Source organism: Desmodus rotundus, chromosome 5 (genome assembly GCF_022682495.2).
Source record: "Desmodus rotundus isolate HL8 chromosome 5, HLdesRot8A.1, whole genome shotgun sequence".
NCBI lineage: Eukaryota > Metazoa > Chordata > Mammalia > Chiroptera > Phyllostomidae > Desmodus > Desmodus rotundus.
Window position 1 is genome coordinate 44,684,174 of NC_071391.1, and position 22,535 is coordinate 44,706,708.

Below are 22,535 nucleotides of genomic sequence, written 5' to 3' on the forward strand. Positions count from 1 at the left end.
TCTTGAAATATATGTGAAGAAACCCAAAACACTAATTCAACAGAACATAAGCAGCCCTATGTTCATTGCAGAATTATTTACAATCACCAAGATATGGAAGCAGCTCAAGGGTCCATCCGAAGATGAATGGATAAAACAACTATGGGCAATGACACCAGCAGTGTCCATCCAACCTTTTTGGCACTAGGGACCAGATTTGTGGAAGAGAATTTTTCTATGGACTGGAGAGGGGATGGTTTGGGGATGCTCTCTGTGCAGTCAAACCTCTCTGCTAATGATTATCTGTATTTGCAGCCACTCCCCAGTGCTAGCTAGCATCATAGGCTCTGCTCCACTTCAGATCATCAGATTATCATAAGAATTTGATTCTTATGTTGAGCTGCTTCCATAGATTCTCATAAGGAGCATGCAACCCAGATCCCACACAGGAGCAGTTTACATTTGAGTTCCAGCTTCAATGAGAATGTGATGCCTCTGCTGATCTAAAAGGAGGTGGAGCTCAGGTGATAAAGCAAGCAATGGGGAGCATCTGCAAATACAGGTGAAGCTTCATTTGCTTGCTTGCTGCTCACCTCTTGCTGTGTGGTCCAGTTGCTAACAGGCCATGGACTACTACTGGTCTGTGGCCCACAGGTTGGAAATCCCTGATTATGCAATGGAATACTGCTCAGCCATAAAAGAAGAAAAATTTACCCTTTGAAACAATATGGATGGGCCTAGAGAACACTATGCTAAGTGGAATAAGTCAGTCAGAGAAAGACAAATACCATATGATTTCACTCATATGTGGAACTTAATGAACAAACTGAACTAACAAGGAAAATGGGGACAGACTTGTAGATGGAGAGCAGGATGACAGCTAGTGTGGTGGGGGAAGTGAGGGGATGGAAGGATTGAACAAAAAAATGAAAAGGACTCATGGACATTGGACTACAGTGTGGTGATTGTTGGGAGAAGGTGTGTATAAGGGGGCTAAATGATAATTGGAAAAATACAATAAAGATTAAATTATTTTTAAAAAGAAAAGAATCATCATTGTATTCCAGGAGCAAATCTCACTAGGTCATGTCGTACAATCTTATTACATGCAATGAATTTGGCTTTCTAGTAGTCTGTTGAGTATTTTTGCATCAGAATTTATAAGACATATTGGTCTGCAGTTCTTTTCTCATAGTGTTTTTTCTGATTTTCATCTCAGAATGATGTTTCTTGATTTTTATAGCAGAATAAAACTCAAAGAATGATTTTGGTAGTATTCCCTCCTCCTCAATTTTTGAAAGACTATGAGTAGTACTGGTGTTCATTTTTCTTTAAATATTTGACAGAATTCACTAGTGAAGCCATCTGGTCCTGGGCTTTTCTTTGTTGGGAGGTTTTTGATCACTGATTCAATTTCTTACATCTGTAGATTAATTTATATAGTACACGTCCTCATCATATAGTCTTTGTAATTTTCTTTTATTTTTCTCTACTGGTTCCCTGTTTTCAATTTAGTGAGTTCTCTTTAGTTTGTATTTTTCCTTTTTTCTGCTTACTTTCAGCTAGAATTATTTTTCTTCCCCAGGTCAGTTAGACCATAATAAAATCTAGCAGATAAATGTCTGGTGAAATATTTTTTCCTGAGGGCAGACCTTGTTAGGAATAGAATAATCTGGTATTTTCCAGAATGATTTATTTCTCCTTCACCATGGGTAAAGCCATACATAGGGGATTTTTCTTTGATATCACTTGGAGGACATGGTGAGCTGCTGGAGGCAAAACTCTCAAAATTGTAGGACCCAACATTGACTGGATCTCCTTAGAGTTTATCTCTCTGGCTTGTTTAAGTAACCCTCCAGCAATTTATTAAGTACAACTCATTTTCCTCTCTTGACACTGTTTGCCATTTAAATTTTTGCCCTGGTAAATTGTGATTTTCAGTTTTCACTTATTGGTTTCTTTAATTTGGGGTGCGGGGGCAGCATATGGTCCTATGACCTCATTTGTCTTATGGATATAAGATGAGTTGTTAATTTTTTAGTTGGTTCAACATTTTATTTTTAGGTCAGTGTGTCTACTTCCAAGTTCTCACTTGTCTACATCCTGGTATTTTAATTCATTCTACCACTCTATATGTTTTGACCAGAGAATTTAAAACATTTCCATTTAAAGTAGTTACTCATAGGGAAGGATTTACTTTTGCCATTACTGTGATTTATTTTCCGTATGTCTTATAACTTTTTTTGCCCTTCATTTCTTCCCATGTTGCATTCCTTTTTATTTAGCTGATTTTTGTAATGACACCTTCTGAGTATCTGTCATTTACTTTTGTGCATATTTTGTATTTCCTTTGTGGTTGGCATAGGAATTACATATAATATCCTAGTGTTATAACAATATATTTAAAACTAATTGGCCCAGAATGCATAATTCAGTTGGTTAGAGCGTCCTCCCAAAATGCCAAGTGTGCAGGTTCGGTCTCTCATCAGGGAACATACAAGTAACAACCAATGAATGCATAAATAAAGTGGAACAATAAATTGATGTTTCTCTCACTTTCTGTCTCTCCTCCTCTCTCTCTAAAAATCAATAAATTTTAAAAAACTGATAGCAACTTCAATCATATTCAGAAACTCTACTCCTTTAGAGTTCCATCCCATACTTCATTATTAATATGACAAATCACATCTTTATATATTGTGTACCCATTCACATAGAGTTCTAATTATGCTTGTGGTTTTGTCTTTTGAACTCTAGGAAAATAAGAAGTAGCATTATGAATGAAAATGATGATGATGCTGGGTTTTACACATATGTATGTATTTATCTTTACTGAAGAACTTTATAATTTTGTTTAGGTTTGAGTTACACTCTAGCTTCTTTTAATATCAACATAAAAAATCCCTAATAGCATTTCATGTAGAGCAGATCTAGTGGTAGAAATCTCCTTTAATTTTTGTTTATCTGAAAATATCTTATTTTTTCCTTATATTTGAAGGGTAGTTTTTCTGGATATTGAATTTTTTATTTTCCCCCAACACTTAATCATTTAATTATTTTCTAACCTGCAAGGTGTATGTTCCAAGTTGACATTAAAATGCAGTTGGTGTATTTAAAGGGGAAAAATGTCTTTTGTGTCTTTTCAGTTCCCTTTAGGACTGATAGTCTTAATTGATTAAAATAGTGAGGGATGCCTATATCCTTAGCTGTACACCTAAGGGAATGCACAGGTAAATGACTATCCCTGAAATTAGGAAGATAATCAATTGCCAACAACACAAATTCTGCCCCTTCTCCTAATGATTCCATAAGGACCTTTCTGTGCCAGGTGTTATTTCTGTTTCTCCTCTGAGATTACTATGTTGAAGTTGCTACATATAGAAGCTCCATTTGTAGGTTGCTTCTTTGCTCTGAATCGGGTTCTCCGTGAGCTAGTTAAGGTTTTTATGATACTGCAGAGGGATGTAGGGAAAGAGTCCGAGTGTCCTAAGGAAAATTTTAAAGGATGTAAAACTCCTTCAAACAACTTTTTTTTTTTTTACAAATGACTTAGATTCAAGGAAGAACATATACTCCTTTCAAACAGAGGAAATCCACATTTCTTATTCTCTATGGATTAAATTAATAAAAATTTAGATTCTAGGAAGTCTTATTTAAATATATTGTAGAAGTAGGCTATCTCTCATTTTGACCATATTTTATCTTGTATGAATCTATTAAGGAACAAAAATATGGATACCTCATGATGTTTGGGCTCAACTGCAGGTTGGCATTTCTAGGGAGATGGTGTCACAGAGATTATATCATGCATGGTTTGGAAACTAGTGTATGTATGGGTGTTCACTTTGCAATTCTGTTCTTGCAGTGCTCTGTATTGTATTTATACTTCCAACGTACACTCACTGAGCCTCTAATGAGTGCAGCCTCTAATCTAGAGAGTAGGTTACAAAATTTCCTATTGGTTATGTGATTTCACATGAATATGTGGGGACCTTTCCTTACATATAAAATTTCAGCTTACTTGGATTTCTTTGTCATCTTTGAATTCCAATTACATTAGGTTTCAATTCATTATGTTATAATTATCTTCCCTGAGTTTATGTATATAAATATATGTATGTAGAAGATAGATAGATAGATGATAGATAGATAGATAGATGATAGATAGATAGATAGATAGATAGATAGATAGATAGATAGATAATAGAAAGTATATCTATATCAATACCTATTCATTTACATTCAAATTCCATGGGCTGAAATCATATATTCTTCACATTCCAACCTAACTGCTTTTGACTCAAGAATGCTTTCCTTGACTAAACTTAATTTGATTGTTTACAATCCTTTCTACATAATTCATCCTTCCCTCCCATCTGGGGTAAGTTTTTGCCTCATAAATTACTTGTTTAAAATAATGAATTATTTAAAGCTAAATAGTAAAACAGTCATCTTTGCATGTTCAGGAGTTTTTCACTGTGATAAAGCATGTAAATGTAAGTGTAAAACCTAGAAAATATTTCCTCAGTTATAATATTTGGAGAAAGTAAGTGTGTTGGCATGATTCTGGAAAGCATATGTAGAGGTAACTCCATGTAATGTCTTACTAGTACCTATTATATTTATAATGATCAGTTTGAGACAGGGAAAGTAGGTTCTCTTTACAAGCTAATGGCAGCACCACCCAAGTACCAAGCACTACCTACATGGGAGTTGGGAAAAATAGGATATTAGTAACCAAGTTTTTCTCTGCAACTGAAGCCTTTGCAATGACTTAAGAGTCCCCCTTTTTATAACTTTTCACCTCCCTGTTTAATGCTCACATAATACTTTATCCCAGGGAATCTCTACCACGGAGATGTGTCTATTCATTGAAACTATCAAAAAAATTTGGGAAGAAATTTGTTATAGTAACTGATTTTTCAGACATCATTAGGTAAACTTAGCAATCCAATAAATAAATTGTTGTGCATGGTTTAGCATCAAGAAATGAAGGAGAACAATTAGGATTCATAGGCAGAATGAAATTATCAGAGTCTAAAAACATGAGGATGAGAAGGTAGTGGTAGGGTTACATTAAGAAATACATTGTCCTTAACAATATAAACTGATTGGGTGAAAAGAGAGGAATATATGCTTACTTGGAGATAACACGATAGAAGGAAATAAACAGAAAAAAAGAAACGAGAATATTTTATTTGTCAGATTAGTCACAGATGCAGAAGGGCAAAACAAAGACTGAAGATACATATTGAGTTCATCCTATTTCAAAAGCTATGCCAAAACCTTCAGCATCTCGTCTAGACAGAGAGGAACACAAACTACTTATTTCCATTTCCCACTTAAGTTTCTTTTAAATAACTCCCCAAATTTTCACAAGACCTCTGCTTTGATCACTTCCAGTTTTGGAAAGTTCACTCATATGAGAGAAGTACTACTCTATGAGAACTCAAAAGAGAAGCATAATAACTGCTCAAAAATATGTGTTGAATTAAGTACAAGTGTGACTACAGATGGAATCTTTCACTGGAAATGAAGGGACAAAGTGACTTTTAGGTACTGAAATAATGTGGAATGACATAAATATTATCTTTCTATATTTTTTAAAACAGTAATTTGGTATGTTATTGCTAATTTTATTAATCTGGTTCTAGAGACTTTAAGTACTCCAGATTGTGAACCTGAGTTGTTTCTAACAACACATCGTTAATGACCCTTCAAAACAAAATCTCCATATTTTTTTAGCATCAGATGGTTGTGATCATCTTGATGTAGCAACTCTGTTTTCAGAGCACTACTAAAAATCGAAGGAAAAATCATCATGCCTCCTCTCAATACTTCTGGCCCCTCTCCTGTCACCTTCTTGCTGATGGGCATCCCGGGACTAGAGCACCTGCATGTCTGGATTGGGATTCCCTTCTGCTCCTTGTACATAGTGGCCGTGGTGGGGAATGTGACCATCCTGGCCGTGGTGAGGGCAGAGCGAAGCCTCCACGAGCCTATGTTCCTCTTTCTGTGCATGCTGTCAGTCACGGACCTGGTCCTCTCCACATCTACGCTGCCCCGCATGCTCTGTCTTTTCTGGTTTGGAGCCCATGACATCGCCTTTGATGCCTGCTTGGCCCAAATGTTCTTCATCCACAGCTTTACTGCCATGGAATCAGGTTTCTTTTTGGCCATGGCTATTGACCGTTACGTGGCCATTTGTTATCCACTGCGCCATACCACCATTCTCACCCATGCTCACATCACTGTAATGGGAATCATTGTGGTGATTCGGGGTATAGCCTTCTTTTCTCCACATCCCATACTGCTCAAACAGCTGCCCTACTGCAGGACTCGAATAATTGCCCACACTTACTGCGAGTTCATGGCTGTGGTGAAGCTGGCATGCATGGATACAGGAGACACCAAACGTTACAGCCTTAGTATGGCCACAATCATTGGCTCATGCGATGCCATTCTTATTGCTGTATCCTATGCCTTCATTCTGCGCTCTGTGTTCCGCCTGCCAACCCGAGAAGCTAGCTTGAAGGCTTTGGGCACCTGTGGATCCCACATCTGTGTTATTCTTGTCTTCTACTCCACAGCTGGCTTTTCCATTTTTACTCACCGCTTTGGGAAAAATGTGCCTGCACATATCCATATTTTTATTGCAAATATGTACCTTTTGTTGCCCCCTTTTCTCAACCCTATTGTGTATGGAGTAAGGACCAAGAAAATACGGGAACATGTTTTTAGGATACTAATGGTCAAAGTTGCTTGATATAGTTGGATCAATAAAACAGGTGGATCAAGAATAAATGGAAGTAAAAGAGATAATGTAAGGGAAATAACTGCTTTATCTATCAAATATCACCACTCATGTTTTTAGCATTAGAATGGAATATAAATAAAGAGCATTGCACTAGTGGTTCTTCTAATTGTGTTGAAATATACACAACATAAAATGTATCACTTTAACTATTTTTAACTGTGTAGTTCAGTGGGATTAGTACAGTCATATAATTGTGCAACCAGCATCACCATCCATCTCCAGAGCTTTTCTCATCTTCTCCAGTTGGAACTCCATATTCATAAAACACTAATTTCCTATTCCCACTTCATATCTTCTGACAAATACCACTCTGCTGCTGTCTCTATGAATTTAGCTACTCTGGGTACCTCACTTAAGTGGAATCATACAATAGTTATCCTTTTGTGACTTGCTATCTCAGCATAATATCTTCAAGGTTCACCCATGTTCTAGCATGTATTAGAAATTCCCTCCTTTTAATGTTATGTGTATTCATTTTTGCTCCTCCATTCATTCATCTGCAGATGACACAGGATGTTTTCACCTTTAAGTTATTGTGAATAATGCTGCTATGAACATAAGTATACAAATAATCTGTCTGAATCTTTAAAAAAAAAAAATTTCTCTGGTGCATGTATCCAGAAGTGGAATTGATGGATCAAATGGCGATTCTATGTATAAATTTTTGAGTAAATGCCATGCCTTTTTCTGTAGCATCTGTAGGACTTTATACTCCTACTAGTAATGTGCAAATTTTCCTTCCATTTCTTTGCGTCCACACCAGTAACTGTCCTTTCCTTTTTTATATTTTTTAAATAATAGCCATCTTTATGGATGTGAAGTGGTCCTCATTATGGTTTTAATTTGCTTTTCCCTAATAATCAGTGATATTGAGCATCTTAAATATGTCTATTGGCCATTTGAACATTTTTTTTGAACAAATGTCTAAGCCCTTTGCCTTTTCTTTACTCCAGTAATTTTTGTTATTATTGTTAAGTTTCAAGAGTGTTTTTAAAAATGTCTTCTGAATATTAATTGTTTATCAGACACATGGCTTGCCTTATATCTGGGTTGCTTTTTCACTGTGTTAAGAGAGTCCTTTGATGCATAAAATTCTTAATTTTAGTAAAGTACACTTTATTTGACTTTCTTGCCTTTGTCACAACCAAAAATCATTATCAAATTTAATGTCATAAAATTTTCTTTTATTTTCTAATAATTTTATAGTTTTACTTCTTCCATTTAGGTCTTTGATCCATTTTTAGTATTTTTTGTGATGTAAAGATAAGGCTTCATCTTTATTCTTTTGCGTGTGGATATCTAGGTTTTTAACTAAATTGTTGAAAAGACTACTTTTCCCATTGAATAGTCATGGTAGGAAATTACTTGAACATATTTGTGAGAGTTTATTTTTGGACTTTTCATTCTATTCCATTTCTCTATATGTCTGCCCTTTTCCTAGTACAACACTGGTTTTATTACCATAGCTTTGTAATAAGTTTTGAAATAATGAAGTACAGAATATTCAATTTAGTTCTTTTTTCTGCATATGCTTTTGGATATTCAGGGATCTCTTAAGGTTTCATAGGGACTTTTATATTTCTGCAAAAAATGCCATTGCCACTTTGATAGGCATTGCATTAAATCTGTACATCAGTTTGGATAGTCTTGGGACATTAAAAACATTAAATCTTCTAACCCAAGAATACAGGATGCATTTTCCATTTATTTGTGTTTTATTGATTTCTTTAGGTGATTTTTTACAGTTTTGAGTGCTTAAGTTTATGCCTATTTTATTCTTTTTAATAGTATTGTCAGTGGAATTGCTTGTATAATTTCCTTTTCTGATTGCCCATTGTTAGTGTATAGAAAAGCAACTAATTCTTGCATGTTAATTTTGAATCCTACAATTTCTCTCAGTTTGTCTAGAATGTGTGTCTGTGTGTGTATGTGTGAAAGAGAGAGAGTAGGGGGAGAGAAATATCTTTATAGTTTTCTATTTATATGATTATTTTACTTGCAGAGATAATTTTATTTTTTCTTTTCCAATTTGAATGCCTTTTTTTCCTTCTTGTCTAATTTCTCTGGCAAAAACTATCAGTATTTTGTTGAATACAAATAGTGAAAGTAGGAATTCTTGTCTTGCTCCTGCCCATAGAGGAAAAGCCTTCAGTATTTCACCATTTAGCACAAAGTAGTTGTGGGTTTTTCATATATAAATTTATTATGTTGAGATTGCTGGTGTCTTTTGATTTTTCCCTTTCTAATATTCAAAAAAAGATAACTAGGAGGTCAATACTCTATCATTTCTTCAACTCAACAAGTTACTGAAATCACTAGCCCTCTATTATTATGAATGGCATCTGTATTAGTCAGAATTAAATCAGGAAATAGCACTTAAGTCTTTATTCAAAGCACCTTTAATACAGGTAATTATTTTCACAAATTATAGAACTTTTAAGAAGGCAAACATTTCACAGTGAGGAGTCCCAGAAATTAGAAGCCACAAAAATGCACACCAACTCTGGCCAATGAACATAGAGGCTACCAGTAGTTTAATCCTGTCTCAGGAACATGAGTCTTCCACTGGAAGCTGAAACTATGGAAGCACCCTCTGCAAAATCGGAAGCCATGGAATGGGTGCAGTTGAGGAAATTTAGAAATAGAAAGAATTGTCCTAGTGTCCACATTGAACAAGCCCTGCCTAAATAAAGATGATCTGTGATCCTGGGAAACAAATCCTATAATGTTCACTTTTCCTGAATTATAGAGCAGAAGAGAAAGATAAGAAGGAACATATCTATAGAAAACATATCTAATCATTGCATAGGGCCCCAACCAAAACACAAATAATAATGCTCCCATACATGGGGATAATGCATATCCTGTACTTGACCAAACAAATACATCTCAGGGGAATGCAAGATAGAAACATGACTAGAAAATATCTTGTAGCTTTAGTTGATTTTCAGAACTAAAACTGGTTCAGGCGAATTACTTAAGAATATCTAGGACATGTGACAATATTAATATAATCATCCTGATTATTCATAAACTTAATTTATGCTCCACATAAACTTATTGTTGCTCCACAATATCCTCCAGCCCTAACTCTTATCACATATGGTGTAAGAAAGCATTTAGTGCTTAAGCCCAAAGATACAATAAATATCCCCCAAGATCTGAATTCCAGACACCATCTCTTATTGATTTCTAAGCTCAGAACTCAGATGGAATGGATACCATAAGACTGAGTCCTTCCAAGAGACCAAATTGTGCCTATGGTGACTTGGAAAGATTCGTGAAACTGCCTACAGTCAGACAGCATTCTCACAAGAGGCTATACATAGGGTATTCCTTGTGGGCCTCTGGTCCCCCAAGATAAGAAGTGTAATGACACCTGTTGTAATTAGAGCCAATATTATGTTGAGCCTCAGGATAAGCAGTGAGACCATCTAGCTGTGGAGGTAAGATAACCAGGTTACAGACAGAAGAGTTGTAGTTAAGGTGGGAAAGGAGACTTTAGTGCTTCCATGAGAAGGCAATGGTGGTGTCTAAACTGAAGTTCCTAGGTCCAGTCACAGCAATGAAGACTTAGTCTTTGTGGTTGTGTGAAAGATCATTCAACTTCTTGACTTAACAAAATAAGGTAGAAGAAGATCAGTTTAATATTTAAGCTGAGATGTACATGTTCATAATTTTTGTTAACCCATGCTTTAGAATTCAGTCCTGAACTATATTTGCTCAAACCTCATTTTAATTAAACTTTGTTTTATTCAGACTAATAGAGGCCAATAAGATGCCTCACATTGCTATGATATACTAATATTTGAACCAAGTAATGATCTACTAATCTAAAATTTAGGATTGTTAGAACTTGCCAAAACAATTGTTCACACATTCCAAAACTACTCTTGGTAGCCTGATATTTTGAGATGAGTTACATTTAAAAGTTTACTTGGGAAGCAAAAATCAGCCTAAGTGTATGGTGTGACTGAAGAATATATTATGTACATTCTGGATGGATTTAATTGATCATTTTTAAATCAGACAAATATCTAGTAACCTGAATACCCATGTTTTCCAGACTTAGTCATTTTCTGTATTGGATTTTCTTTGCAAAATGATGATTTCTTACTATTCTCTTTGCCTGACTTTATGAAGATAAGGTGTCTTCCTTAATTAACTCAAAGACTCATCTTTCAATATAAGACCAGTTATGTTCTCACTTTTTTATTGACCCAATTTTTAAAAAATTCTTTCCCAAGTCTCCTTTCTCTATATAAGTTCTATTTTTGGAAGGAGGGGTAAAAGGGATTAAATATGCAAATGGCTGATCTCACTTATGATGATTGGGCTTTTATTTTTTTGACTGTTCAGATGGTAAACTATGTATATAACTGGGTATATCAACTACTATCTCTATAATACTACATAATATTGCTAAAGTATATTTAGTGAATTGGATAATACTTTCTGGAAAAAAGAAGGCAAAGCAAGAGAGAACAAGAGGGAGAAGGATTCCTCTCTACTATTTTTCTTACTAAAAAAAAAAAAGTATAGCACCATGTATTTGATGCATTGAAATAATTTATTACCAAAGAAATTATTCAACAACTAGTTGCATATCATTAGATGTTAACATCTCTTCCAGCCTGTAACAATAAAAAGATTGTCTTTAAATATTTAAAATCTGTGTGATGTTTAATTTGGACAGGATCATGGAATATCCATTGTTTGGATAATGGTAGATTATAACAGGACCAGTCTTCAACCTGTCACCTTCTTACTGCTTGGCATTCCAGGATTGGAGGCTGCTCACATATGGATCTCCATCCCTTTCTTCCTGGTCTACCTACTGTCACTGATGGGAAATGTTGCCCTTTTAGTAATTGTCAAAACAGACCACAAACTGCATAAACCTATGTACTTCTTTCTATGCATGCTTTCAGTGGCTGACCTGATGCTCACTTCTTCTACACTTCCCAAGATACTCAGTCTTTTCTGGTTCAATGACAGAGAGATCTACTTTGAAGCCTGCCTCACTCAAATGTATCTTATACATTCCCTGTCTACTATGGAATCTGGATTTATCTTGGCTATGGCTTTTGACCGTTATGTAGCCATTTGCCACCCACTAAGACATTCCACTATCTTAACACCTGAAGTGATCACAGGCTTGGGCGTGCTCATTGTCTTCAGAGGAGCTATCCTCCTAAGTCCACACCCCTTCCTATTGAGGTGGCTTTCCTACTGCAAAACTAATGTCATTTCCCACACTTATTGTGAGTTTATGGCCCTGATTAAACTGGTTTGCACTGAGACAAAGATTCGTAGAGCATACAGCCTAATCGTGGCATTCCTCACAGGGGGATTGGATTTCATATTGATCATCTGTTCCTATGTGCTTATTCTTTTCACTGTCTTCCATCTTCCATCCAAAGCTGCCCGCCTCAAGACCTTAAGTACCTGTGTCTCCCATGTATGGGTCATTTTGGTGTTTTATACACCAGCCTTTTTCTCTTTTCTCACTCATAGATTTGGTCACCACATTGTTCTGCATATCCACATTTTTATAGCCAATATATACCTTCTCATTCCACCTATGATGAATCCTATTATTTATGGTGTTAAAACCAAAAGAATCAGGGAGGGATTCTTTAAATTGTTCACAACCCAATGTGCTCGGCTTTGCAAGGTTTGTGACTCCCCAGATTATCAACATGGGTGAGAGTTTCCATAAACAGGAAATGCTAAAAATGAATCAACGTTACCTTGAAGTGGAAACATTTTCATCTAAATTTTGGATTCATATTGGATAGTAATGTTGGGTAACTGTATTGACTTCAGTGAGCAGTAGTAAGTATAGAGGATATAGAAAAAGAGGAAAATATTAGAGCAAAAAATTTAATTACTATTATCTTCTCAAACTTAGTATGTAGTACAGACTTTGGACTTATTAAGCCATAAGTAACTCTAGAGTGAAATAATTTTAATTTTAATGAAATCTATCTCATTTTCTTTTACAGATCAATTTTTATGTCATATCTAAAAAATGTATTGCCTAACTTTGGGTTATGAAAATTTTTTCCTATAAATTCTTTGAAAACTTTATGTTGTCTGAGATGTGAGATTAAAGTTTACGTGTGGTACAGGGATAATAATCCATAAACCATGGTTGTGAATTTGAGTCTTAAATAAAATAATATACATTAATAATTCTGAACATAATAAAGTATAATTTCCCCTTTATGTAACAAAGTTTTCTAAAGTCTATTTTACCCTCCTGAATCAAATATAGGAAGTTTTAAGAAAACAACATAATACTCAAATAGTAATATAAAAGTAAAAATAGCAATATATACAAGGTCTGTCCAGAAAAAGTCTAGCCATTGTTAATATAACAAGAACAGTTTACACAACATAGATGTAACTTGGCAGCCAAGGAGAGTGGACTAGAATGTGCATGTGTGAACAATGATGATTTCACTGTACTAGTCAGTGGGGAAGGTAGATGCAGTTGAGTGAGTATGTGTACTGTGTGGCCATCATATTCAAAATGACTGAGTAAGTAGAGCAATGAATTTTGCATTAAGCTTGAACATTCCTCCACAGAAACTATATGCATGATTTGGAAGGTTTTTGGGGAAAATGCAATGAGTGCAGGAAACAAAAGTGTGGCACAAATGCTTCAGAAATGGTTGAAAGTCTGTTGAAAGTGATCCACACCCTGGAAGGCCTGCAACAAGCAGAACACTTGAGAATGTTGAATGTGTATGGGCTTTAATCAACAAAGATCAGCGACTGACAGTGCAAGAACCAGAACCTGACCTGGGAATTCCAAAAACTACTGTGTCCAAGATTTTGACTAGAATCTTGGCATGATATGTGTTCTGGCAAAATTCGTTCCATGGCTTCTGCTACCAGAGCAGAAGGAACATCATGCTGCAGTTGCTAATGACTTGATTCCAACAAAGGATTTTGCAGAGTGCTTTGAACAGTGGAAGATATGCTGGGACAACTGTGTGAGATCCCAAAGTGCTTACTTTGAAGGTGACTAAAGCGTCATTGTCCTATGCACAATGTTTCCTGTATTTTTTATCTTCAATAAATGTCTGTATTTTTCATATTATATGGCTGTATACTTTCTGGACAGACCTCATATACTTGTGCATGACAACACTAAATGACATAATAAAGCAGTCAGGTCCTTGTGCCTATCCATAGAATACATGTGATTGTGACAGTTATAAATGACAGTTAATCCTGGTGTATTTTATCAATTACTCAAATGCCATGAGACATATTAGTGTTTCATGATGCAGTTTAAAAACAAAAAGAAAAAATATATACATTTCCTGTTGAAAAAAATGTTGAATAACTTTTGTTTCTCATAGTCTTAACCCAACACTACACAATATTCTCTTGACATACATAGTAGTTACTTCTCTACGATATCCAGTACATGTTTGTGTGTTAAAACCATGCAAAGATAATTTCTGATAACAAGTAGAGCAAAGTAAAAAATAAATCTACATTTAGAACAATAAATACAAAGCAAGGTAAAGTTATACATTCAGAACATCATAGTATTTTTTAACTAGAAAATGTTCAATTGCATATCTGAAATTACTCACAAACATAACATTTTGCAGAGGGTGGGAATTTTGGAGGAATTATTCTATGTATTGCGGTAGGATTCTTCCTGATTTACTAAATCTAATAATGTGTCCCAAAATTGTGACAATAACAAAAACACACCAAGAAATTTCTAAAATGCCCCCTAAAATTCATCAACTTTGTTAAGAGCCAGTGATACTGATGTGAACACCAGCCCGCAATATCTGCGGCGTTATGGATGAGACGAGAGAAATTCACGTGGACTACAGAAATCCTGTGGAGGAAAAGGAGTGACATGGCCGCTCTCTCAAAGAAACAGAGGCCCGGCCCTGTCCCTTGCCTGGACAGGCTTTTATTGGGTTTAATTTGCATAAGAATACAGGGCGTACATGGAAAAATCATCAATCATTGTCAGGCAGAAATGATCAAATAACAGATAAGTTTCAAAGAATGCTGAGGGCTTATTCTGAGTCAGGGTCAGATAGTTAAAGGGCCATAAAACTTTGGGAAACAAACTCATTTCATGCTTGGACCCTTATCAGAAAACATAGGGCATTCTTAGCAAAACAGGTTTCACAGGATTTTATGTATTCTTTCTTAGGTCTGATCACCCTAGGGAACCTGCCCTTTCCAGCACAGGTCCACACCCATCTCCGGCATTGTTTCAGGTTTAAGTCAGGGAGGGGAAGTAAGGCAGCCAAGAGATTAGAAGACTCCTTGCAGACAAAATGAGGACTCAGGTTATGTCAAAGCGGAGGAGCGAGAGTCCATCACCCCTTTTTTCTATAGCCCCCCGAAGTCCTTCCCTGAGGGCCCCTTCATGACCATGCCTGTCTTAGGTCACCCCTCCTTTGAGGAATCTTACCCATCATTGGCTAACCAGTCATCCACCCGGGGCCAAGCAGGGTGAAGTGAAAGGGGGCAGAGGCGGCACCCCAGCCAGGAAGATAAACTTTGTCTCCTAAGTGGCTTATGGTCCCAAGGACTTTTTACTCAGCCTTAGCCATGGGGGGTTTACAGCTTCTGAAACCAGGCAGGGTGGTTCCAAACCTGATACAATTATAGCACTAATCATAGTATCTGATTCCTAGTAAACACATCATAAGTGTTGGCTACTGTCATTGTTTTTATTATTATTGAAAATAGAGAGGGTGAAGTAATAAAAGAATGCCAAATATGTTTTGAAATGAAACATTTTCTTTTTAAATGTTTTATTCATGTAGGGAATTTATGATACAATGAAAAATTCAACTGAATGAATTCCTAATGTGAGTCTGAATAATTCATTACCAAACCAAAAACTAAACCCATGGAATTAACTGAAGTTGCTGAAAATGCCATGTTCTCTGGGTCGGTAGACATTGACTTTTCTATGTCTGTATATTTGTTTTAAGGCTACAGTGGATAGCTTCTGGGATTAAGAAAAATCATTATAGAAATAGTTCTTACCTTTGTGTATAATTTCTGATTAGATTCAGGAATGATGCGGTTAAGACATTTACCTGTGCAGTTATGTGTATGTGTGATATGTAAGACCTTTTTTAGTCTAAGTCTGACATGCTTCATAAGTAATTGCACCACAGATCTTCTAGGCACATAACAATGACTATTTCTAGTTGCAGTGTTTTGAAAAATTTTTGTTTTGAGTTTATTTTCTCCCATTATGAGCCATGAAATTCATGACGCAATTAAAAATTAGGCCTGGGGTGTAAATGAAAATGTTTTTATTTATGATTATAAATCATACTTCCTAATGAAAGCATTGTGGCCTCATGGAATTGCCCTCATAAAGCTGCTTAATATTTAGCAATTTTATACCTAACTCTCATAATTAAGGTGACATAATTCAGCAACTATGTTCTAGGGTAGGACTGTTGGAAATAGTTACCTATAGGTATACCACAGGAAATTCTGATAGAATAATAAACTTTGAGAAAGTCTCTAAGATATTTTTTATTGTTGTTCAGTTACAGCTGTCCCACCTTTACCCCCATTGCTCTTCCCTGCCCCATCCTCTCCCACTCCCACACAATCCACTAACAATGAACACAATCAACTAACAAACAAAATAGTAACAGAAGCTTAGATACATGAAGCAGACTGACAGCTGCCAGAAAGGAGAGGGGCAGGAAGGAATGAAAGATGGTGAAGGGATCAACCAAAGAACATTCATGCACAACCCATGGACATGGACAATAACATGGTGATTGTCTTAGGGAGGGGAGAGGGTGGGGTAAGGTGGTGGAGGGGAAAGGGAGAAAAAGCGGGAACAACTGTAATAGAATAAACAGTAAAAATAAATAAATAAAGTAAAACAAATAAAAATCTAAAAAGTCACTTTACAGCAAAAAGTGCAGGTAATTACTATTAGTATTTTTTGTAAATCAATCAAAAGTATACTTGTTTTTGTCAAAATGGCAAAATATGATATATTTTTGGTGTGCCTCAGAATTTTAGAATTAATTTATGTGTGCCATGAGATGAAAAAGGTTGAAAAATCACTGTCCTAAACCGTACCGACTCATAATTCTACTTTAAAAAAGTGTGGTATGGAAAGTTTCACCAGTGTCATGCTGTGAAGACAAACGTTTCCCTATGTAATCAGTATATGTTTAGTCTCACCAAAGTACAATTAAGCAGTCATCATTATGGCCCTAATGCCTGCCCACAGACTCTTCAATGATTGGTTCCCGAGGCTAGTCCTCTAGTGACTGCAAAACTCTGAAAGGATGTCATCTGCCCAATCAACGAGAACCCCCAAAGGAACAAAGAAAGGTACTCTCATTGATGATCATCAACAGCCATTCCTATGGGGCACATATTTTGTATAATTCTCTTGAAAGACCTGTGGGCACCAGAGGAAGAAGCGGGAAGCAGCCGATTTGTCTTACAGTTTTCTGAGAGATGAGTGCTATCCAGGGAAAAACACCAGCTGGATGAAGAGATAGAAGGACTGCGTGTGGCAGCAGTATTTCTACTCAAGAGGAAAATGAGAGAGGAATGATGAAGATTTAACAACCTGTGCAGCATGGATACTGAGCAACAAATGGACTCCAACTATAGGCTCAAGCAGGATAAGGAAGGTCTTCTGCTGTGCCAGCCTTGATTATTTCAGTGGCTAAATTGTAGGGGCATTTACAGGGTCTCCAACATGGGCTATGATGGGTAAAAGAAAGGCAAACTTTAGAGAATTCAAAGTGGAGGCTATTTATCAACCAGAATAAAATTATTTAAACATGGTAATTTTTTAGGGACTTACTAGTATAAGCAGCTGAAAAAGTATTTGGGGGATTTAAAGGTATTTAAGACATAGGATAATAATAAATAAAATTAATTATACTCTGAGATAGAGTGAATTTGGTCACCACTATGGAGATGTGTCTGGGAGATATGGCTGGATGCTTAGTTTGCACTTTATAAAGTGGTAGTAACACAGAGATCAAGTAAAACCAAAAATCAAGCTCTGTTTAAATGGTTTAAGTATTCAGATTTGTGTTTGCTTAGCAATCTGATCACATTCATGAACATTGACTTATACTAGTTTTAATAAGTGTTTTTAATCTAAAATGGCAATTTGCTTTTTATAATGGGTTTATATATGAGCAATTTCCCAATGAAGAGAAATAAATAGGCCTCACAGGTGAAAGCACGTTTTAGAGACATACTCGGAGCAATAACTTTGTAATTCTCACTTGAAAATCAGCCTTTTTTGTTTTTATTCATTTATATGTTTAATGAAAATATAAGCAAAATAAGCACATGCTGCATTTCTAGCACTTATTAGGTGGTATTTATATAGTACAGCATAAGTGAGATATGGGGCAAAACAGTTTTAGGGCCTGTTCTTTCTTTTCCCTACAGGGTAGAATCCACTCTTTCTTTTACCTTTTGAATTTTGAGATTAAAACAAGTGTTACTGTCTAATTCCACATGTCTTCCTTCCCCCGTACCTGAATCAGGAACAAAATTTCCTACCACTAATTGTCATAAAATATAGTGTTACATATTCTAGGTATAAATAAGAGTATATTTTATGCTTGATCTACTGAAATTTGACAACACTTAGGCTAGGGCAGGTTTAGTGACTCTGAAGATGTTAGTTCAAAATACAACCAATGTCCACCCAAGTACTTTCTACCTCCTTGGAATCCCAGGGCTGCAAGCTGCTCATGTCTGGATCTCCATCCCTTTTTGCTTGGTCTATCTACTGGCTGTGATGGGGAATTGTGCCCTTGTATTCATCATCAAGACACACCGCAGTCTTCATGAACCCATGTATCTCTTCCTCTGCATGCTTTCTGTGAATGACCTGATGCTTTGCACCACTGCCCTTCCCAAAATCCTCAGCCTCTTCTGGTTCAATGACAGAGAAATCAACTTTAACGCTTGCCTCACCCAGATGTTTTTCATTCACTCTCTATCCACCATCGAGTCGGGATTCCTGTTGGCCATGGCCTTTGACCGATATGTGGCCATCTGCAACCCTTTGAAGCACTCCACCATCTTGACACATGGCGTGATCATGGCTTTGAGTTCAGCCATTGTCCTACGTGGAATTATCCTGCTGACTCCTCATCCTTTCTTACTGATGAGACTTTCCTACTGCAAAACCAACATCATTGCTCACACCTACTGTGAATTTATGGCCCTAATCAAACTGGCCTGTGCCAATACCAGGATCCAGAGATTCTATGGCTTAACTGTTGCCTTTCTTACTGGTGGGATGGACTTCATATTGATAATCTGCTCTTATATTCTCATTCTTCATGCTGTGTTTCATCTCCCATCTAAGGAGGCCAGACTCAAGACCTTGGGCATGTGTGGCTTTCATGTTTGGGTCATCTTAGTGTTTTATGTACCTGCCTTTTTCTCCTTTATCACCCACAGATTTGGTCATAACATAGCTCCACACATTCACGTCTTTATAGCCAACATTTATCTTCTGATTCCTCCCATGATGAACCCTATCATATATGGTGTCAAAACCAAAAATATCCGGGAGAGTTTTCTTAAAGTCTTCACAAATACATATGTTTGAGTTTGTAAATTTTTAAATTTACCAGCATAGAGGTGATACCATGGAACTGTGGTCTAGTTTATATTCAAGTACATCTATATTACCTAAGAAGACAGAAACTTTCCAGGAGAACATTGGGTCATTTTTACTCAAAAAAGTATGGTTAATATATGAAATAAAGTCATTGTGTGAGACATGTTTATCTTCAGTATAGAGTCATTTCTTAATTCATATCTCAAGTTCAAGATATATAAGTCACTCAGTATATATAGTGTGTATATATAGCGTATAGTGGGTGTGTGTATATATACACACTAATGACAAGCATTTGCTCATTCCATTATTTATTGGCACAGATACTCATACATGTTAACATGGAGTGACTGATACATATGTGTCAATACAAATTTATAGACAGAATTTTTTCTTGCTTGTAATTGTTAATAATCTAAGAACTCATAATAGAAGAATAATCAGGGGCAAAGTATGTCTTTGAAAATTTTTAATTTTATTTTAAGGAAACTGGGACTATATGATCGAGGCTTATCAGATTCTTTGGTATTTAAAAATATTTTAGCTTATAATAAAGTCTTTCATATTGGTAACTAATGTAAAGGTGTTATATAAGTTAGTATGTGTCACAGCTAGAATTTAGGAGATGTCTTGCCTCAATAATAGTGTATACCTTAAAAAATCTTAGTTTGGATAAAATATATAAAACAAAAAGAAATGGAAAGTTTTGGAGGTCAGATGAAAATCCACATATAACTTTCCCATCTAACAAAATATTCTTCATTAAAGTCACTTTTTAAGAACAACTAGGGTTAATTTTAGAAGAAATGCAACATCTGTTATTTTTCTCCTTTTATTAAGAAGTAATTGGCATATATCACTGTATAGGATGTACAGCATGATGGTTTGATTTACATAATTGTGAAATGATTACCACAAAAAGTTTAGTTAACATCTACTATTTATATAAATACAATAAAAAAATAAAAATAATCTCTCCTTGTGATGAGAAATAATTTCTTCTTATGATCTACTCCTGTAAAGACTTTCAAATATATATGCAGCAGTGTGAACGAACTATAGTCATCATGTTGCCCGTTATATCCCTAGTACTTATTTACCTTATAGCTGGGTGTTTGTGCCTGTAAGTCATCTTCCTCCAATTCCTTCCACACCCTCTGGAGCATCTATTATTAACTTGGTTTTATATAATATAGATCATCTCAATTTATTCATAACGAGTGACTAAATATTTTCTCTGATTGTGGTATTGATTTTTTTTGCAATATTTGAACACTATAAAGGTAAAGAAAATTTTTCTAAAACTGTGAATCCCATACATTGACAAAAATCAATGGGAATTTTTTTAGAGTTCTTTTAATGAAACTATGGTTTGAGTATACATGAATTATATTATTTTGCCATACTGTGGACAGTATATGTTTTTTACACCAGACACTTACCTAACTTTTCATTTTCTTCCTCTGCTTCTTAAATACTATCAAAGGCCTCTCTCAAGTTCACCAGTGTGACCAAGTTATTTGTCTTTGTATACCTTTCATCCTTCTCTTACCTGTATTTGAAAGAAAATCTCCGGACCAAGAAAATGTAGGTGGCTTTTAATTTTCAGAAAATATAATATTTACTTTAAATGAACTTATGTATTATACATTTACTCAAATTTTACTTTATAATTTTAAAAAATTTAAGAATAACTCCAATGTCAATATCCAATCTTTTTTCATTTTCCAAAAAATATTGCATGATTAGATATATTAGAATTTATTTAACATAATCTACTTGCTAGGCATTCGATTCATTCAGTAAAATTTTTATTTACCATCTATGTATGTATGTATATATGTACTTATTTACTTACATAAACTTTAGTTTTTGAACAGTTGTAGGCCCATAGCAAACTTGAGAACAAGATGCAAAGACTTTCTATAAGCTCTCTGACCTCACATACACAGCCTCCCCTGCTATCAACATCCCACATGAAGGTGGAAGGTGATACATCTGTTATAATCAATTAACCTGTGTGGGCACATCATTATCACTCAAAGTCCATAGTTTACATTCAGGTTAACTCTTGGTATTGTACATACTGTGGGTTTTGACAAATGTATCATGTATTCATCATTAAGGTATCATACTGAATAGTTTCTTTGCAGTAAAAATTTTCCAGGGTCCACCTATTTGTTCTTTCCTTCATCCATTCCCTGAAACCACTGATTTTTTTTACTGTCTCCATAGTCCACAGTATTGGGTTTTCCAAAATATCACTGAGTTGGAAACAAACAGTATGTAGGCTTTTCAGATTAGCTTCTTATATTTAATAGCAAACATTTAATATTCCTTTCTATCTTTTTATGACTTGGTAGCACATTTATTTTTAGGGCTGAATAATATTTTATTATCTGGGTATACTTCAGTTTATCTGTTGACCCGCTGAAGGACACTTTGATTGCTTCCAAGTTTTGGCAGTTATGAATAAAGCTGCTATAAACATCCATGTGAGTATTTTTGGGTGGGCATTAGTTTTCCACACCTTTGAGTAAATGCTAGAGAGTGTAATTGCTGGGTTGTATAGTAAGAGTTTGTTTAGTTTTGTAAGAAAACACCATACTGTCTTCCAAAAAGGCTGGATAATTTTGCATCCCCACTAACAATGATTGAGATTTTCTGTTGGTCCATCTCCTCATCAGCATTTTGTGTAGTCATTATCTTGGATATTCCTGATAGAGATGTTATGGTATTTCACTATTGTTTTAATTTACAATTCTCTAATAAAATATGATGTTGAGCATCTTTTCATGTGCTATTTGCCATCTGTATATTTTCTTTAGTGAATTGTCTATTTAGATCTTTTGCTTGTTAAGTTGGGTTCTTCATTTTCTTATTGTTTTTTTAAAATCTTTGTTTTTTGTAACAGTTGTGTTTCATACATGTCTTTGTAAATATTTTCTCCCAGTGTGTGACTGACTAGTCATCTTATCCTCTGCATAGTTTCCTTCACAAAGAAGTTAATGAAGTCCAACTTATTTCTTTCATATGTCATACATTTGGTGTTGCATCAGCAAATCATCACCAGTCCCGAGGTCATCTACA

At 35.4% G+C, this 22,535-nt stretch overlaps 3 protein-coding genes across 6 annotated transcripts; all 3 read left to right on the forward strand.

Moving 5' to 3' along the window:
- Nucleotides 1–4,080: 4,080 nt before the first annotated feature.
- Nucleotides 4,081–8,131, forward strand: LOC112315837 (olfactory receptor 52M1-like). Of its 4 annotated transcripts, none has more exons than XM_053924784.2 (2): nucleotides 4,081–4,360; nucleotides 5,383–8,131. In XM_053924784.2, the coding sequence occupies exon 2, from the start codon at nucleotides 5,801–5,803 to the stop codon at nucleotides 6,743–6,745; it is 945 nt and encodes a 314-aa protein (XP_053780759.1). In that variant the 5' UTR covers nucleotides 4,081–4,360; nucleotides 5,383–5,800; the 3' UTR covers nucleotides 6,746–8,131. The 4 variants fall into 4 exon arrangements, with proteins under 4 accessions (XP_053780759.1, XP_045037927.2, XP_024428304.2 ...); XM_045181992.3 differs by having other exon boundaries at nucleotides 5,634–8,131; XM_024572536.4 differs by having other exon boundaries at nucleotides 5,725–8,131.
- A 2,104-nt stretch (nucleotides 8,132–10,235) lies between these two features.
- LOC112315946 (olfactory receptor 52D1) lies at nucleotides 10,236–13,473 on the forward strand. The gene is made up of 2 exons (XM_024572602.4): nucleotides 10,236–10,242; nucleotides 11,493–13,473. The coding sequence occupies exon 2, from the start codon at nucleotides 11,520–11,522 to the stop codon at nucleotides 12,504–12,506; it is 987 nt and encodes a 328-aa protein (XP_024428370.2). The 5' UTR covers nucleotides 10,236–10,242; nucleotides 11,493–11,519; the 3' UTR covers nucleotides 12,507–13,473.
- A 3,875-nt stretch (nucleotides 13,474–17,348) lies between these two features.
- On the forward strand, nucleotides 17,349–20,597 carry LOC112315945 (olfactory receptor 52K2). The gene has a single exon (XM_045181989.2). It carries the CDS (start codon nucleotides 18,489–18,491, stop codon nucleotides 19,431–19,433), a length of 945 nt encoding a protein of 314 aa, XP_045037924.2. The 5' UTR covers nucleotides 17,349–18,488; the 3' UTR covers nucleotides 19,434–20,597.
- Nucleotides 20,598–22,535: the final 1,938 nt, after the last annotated feature.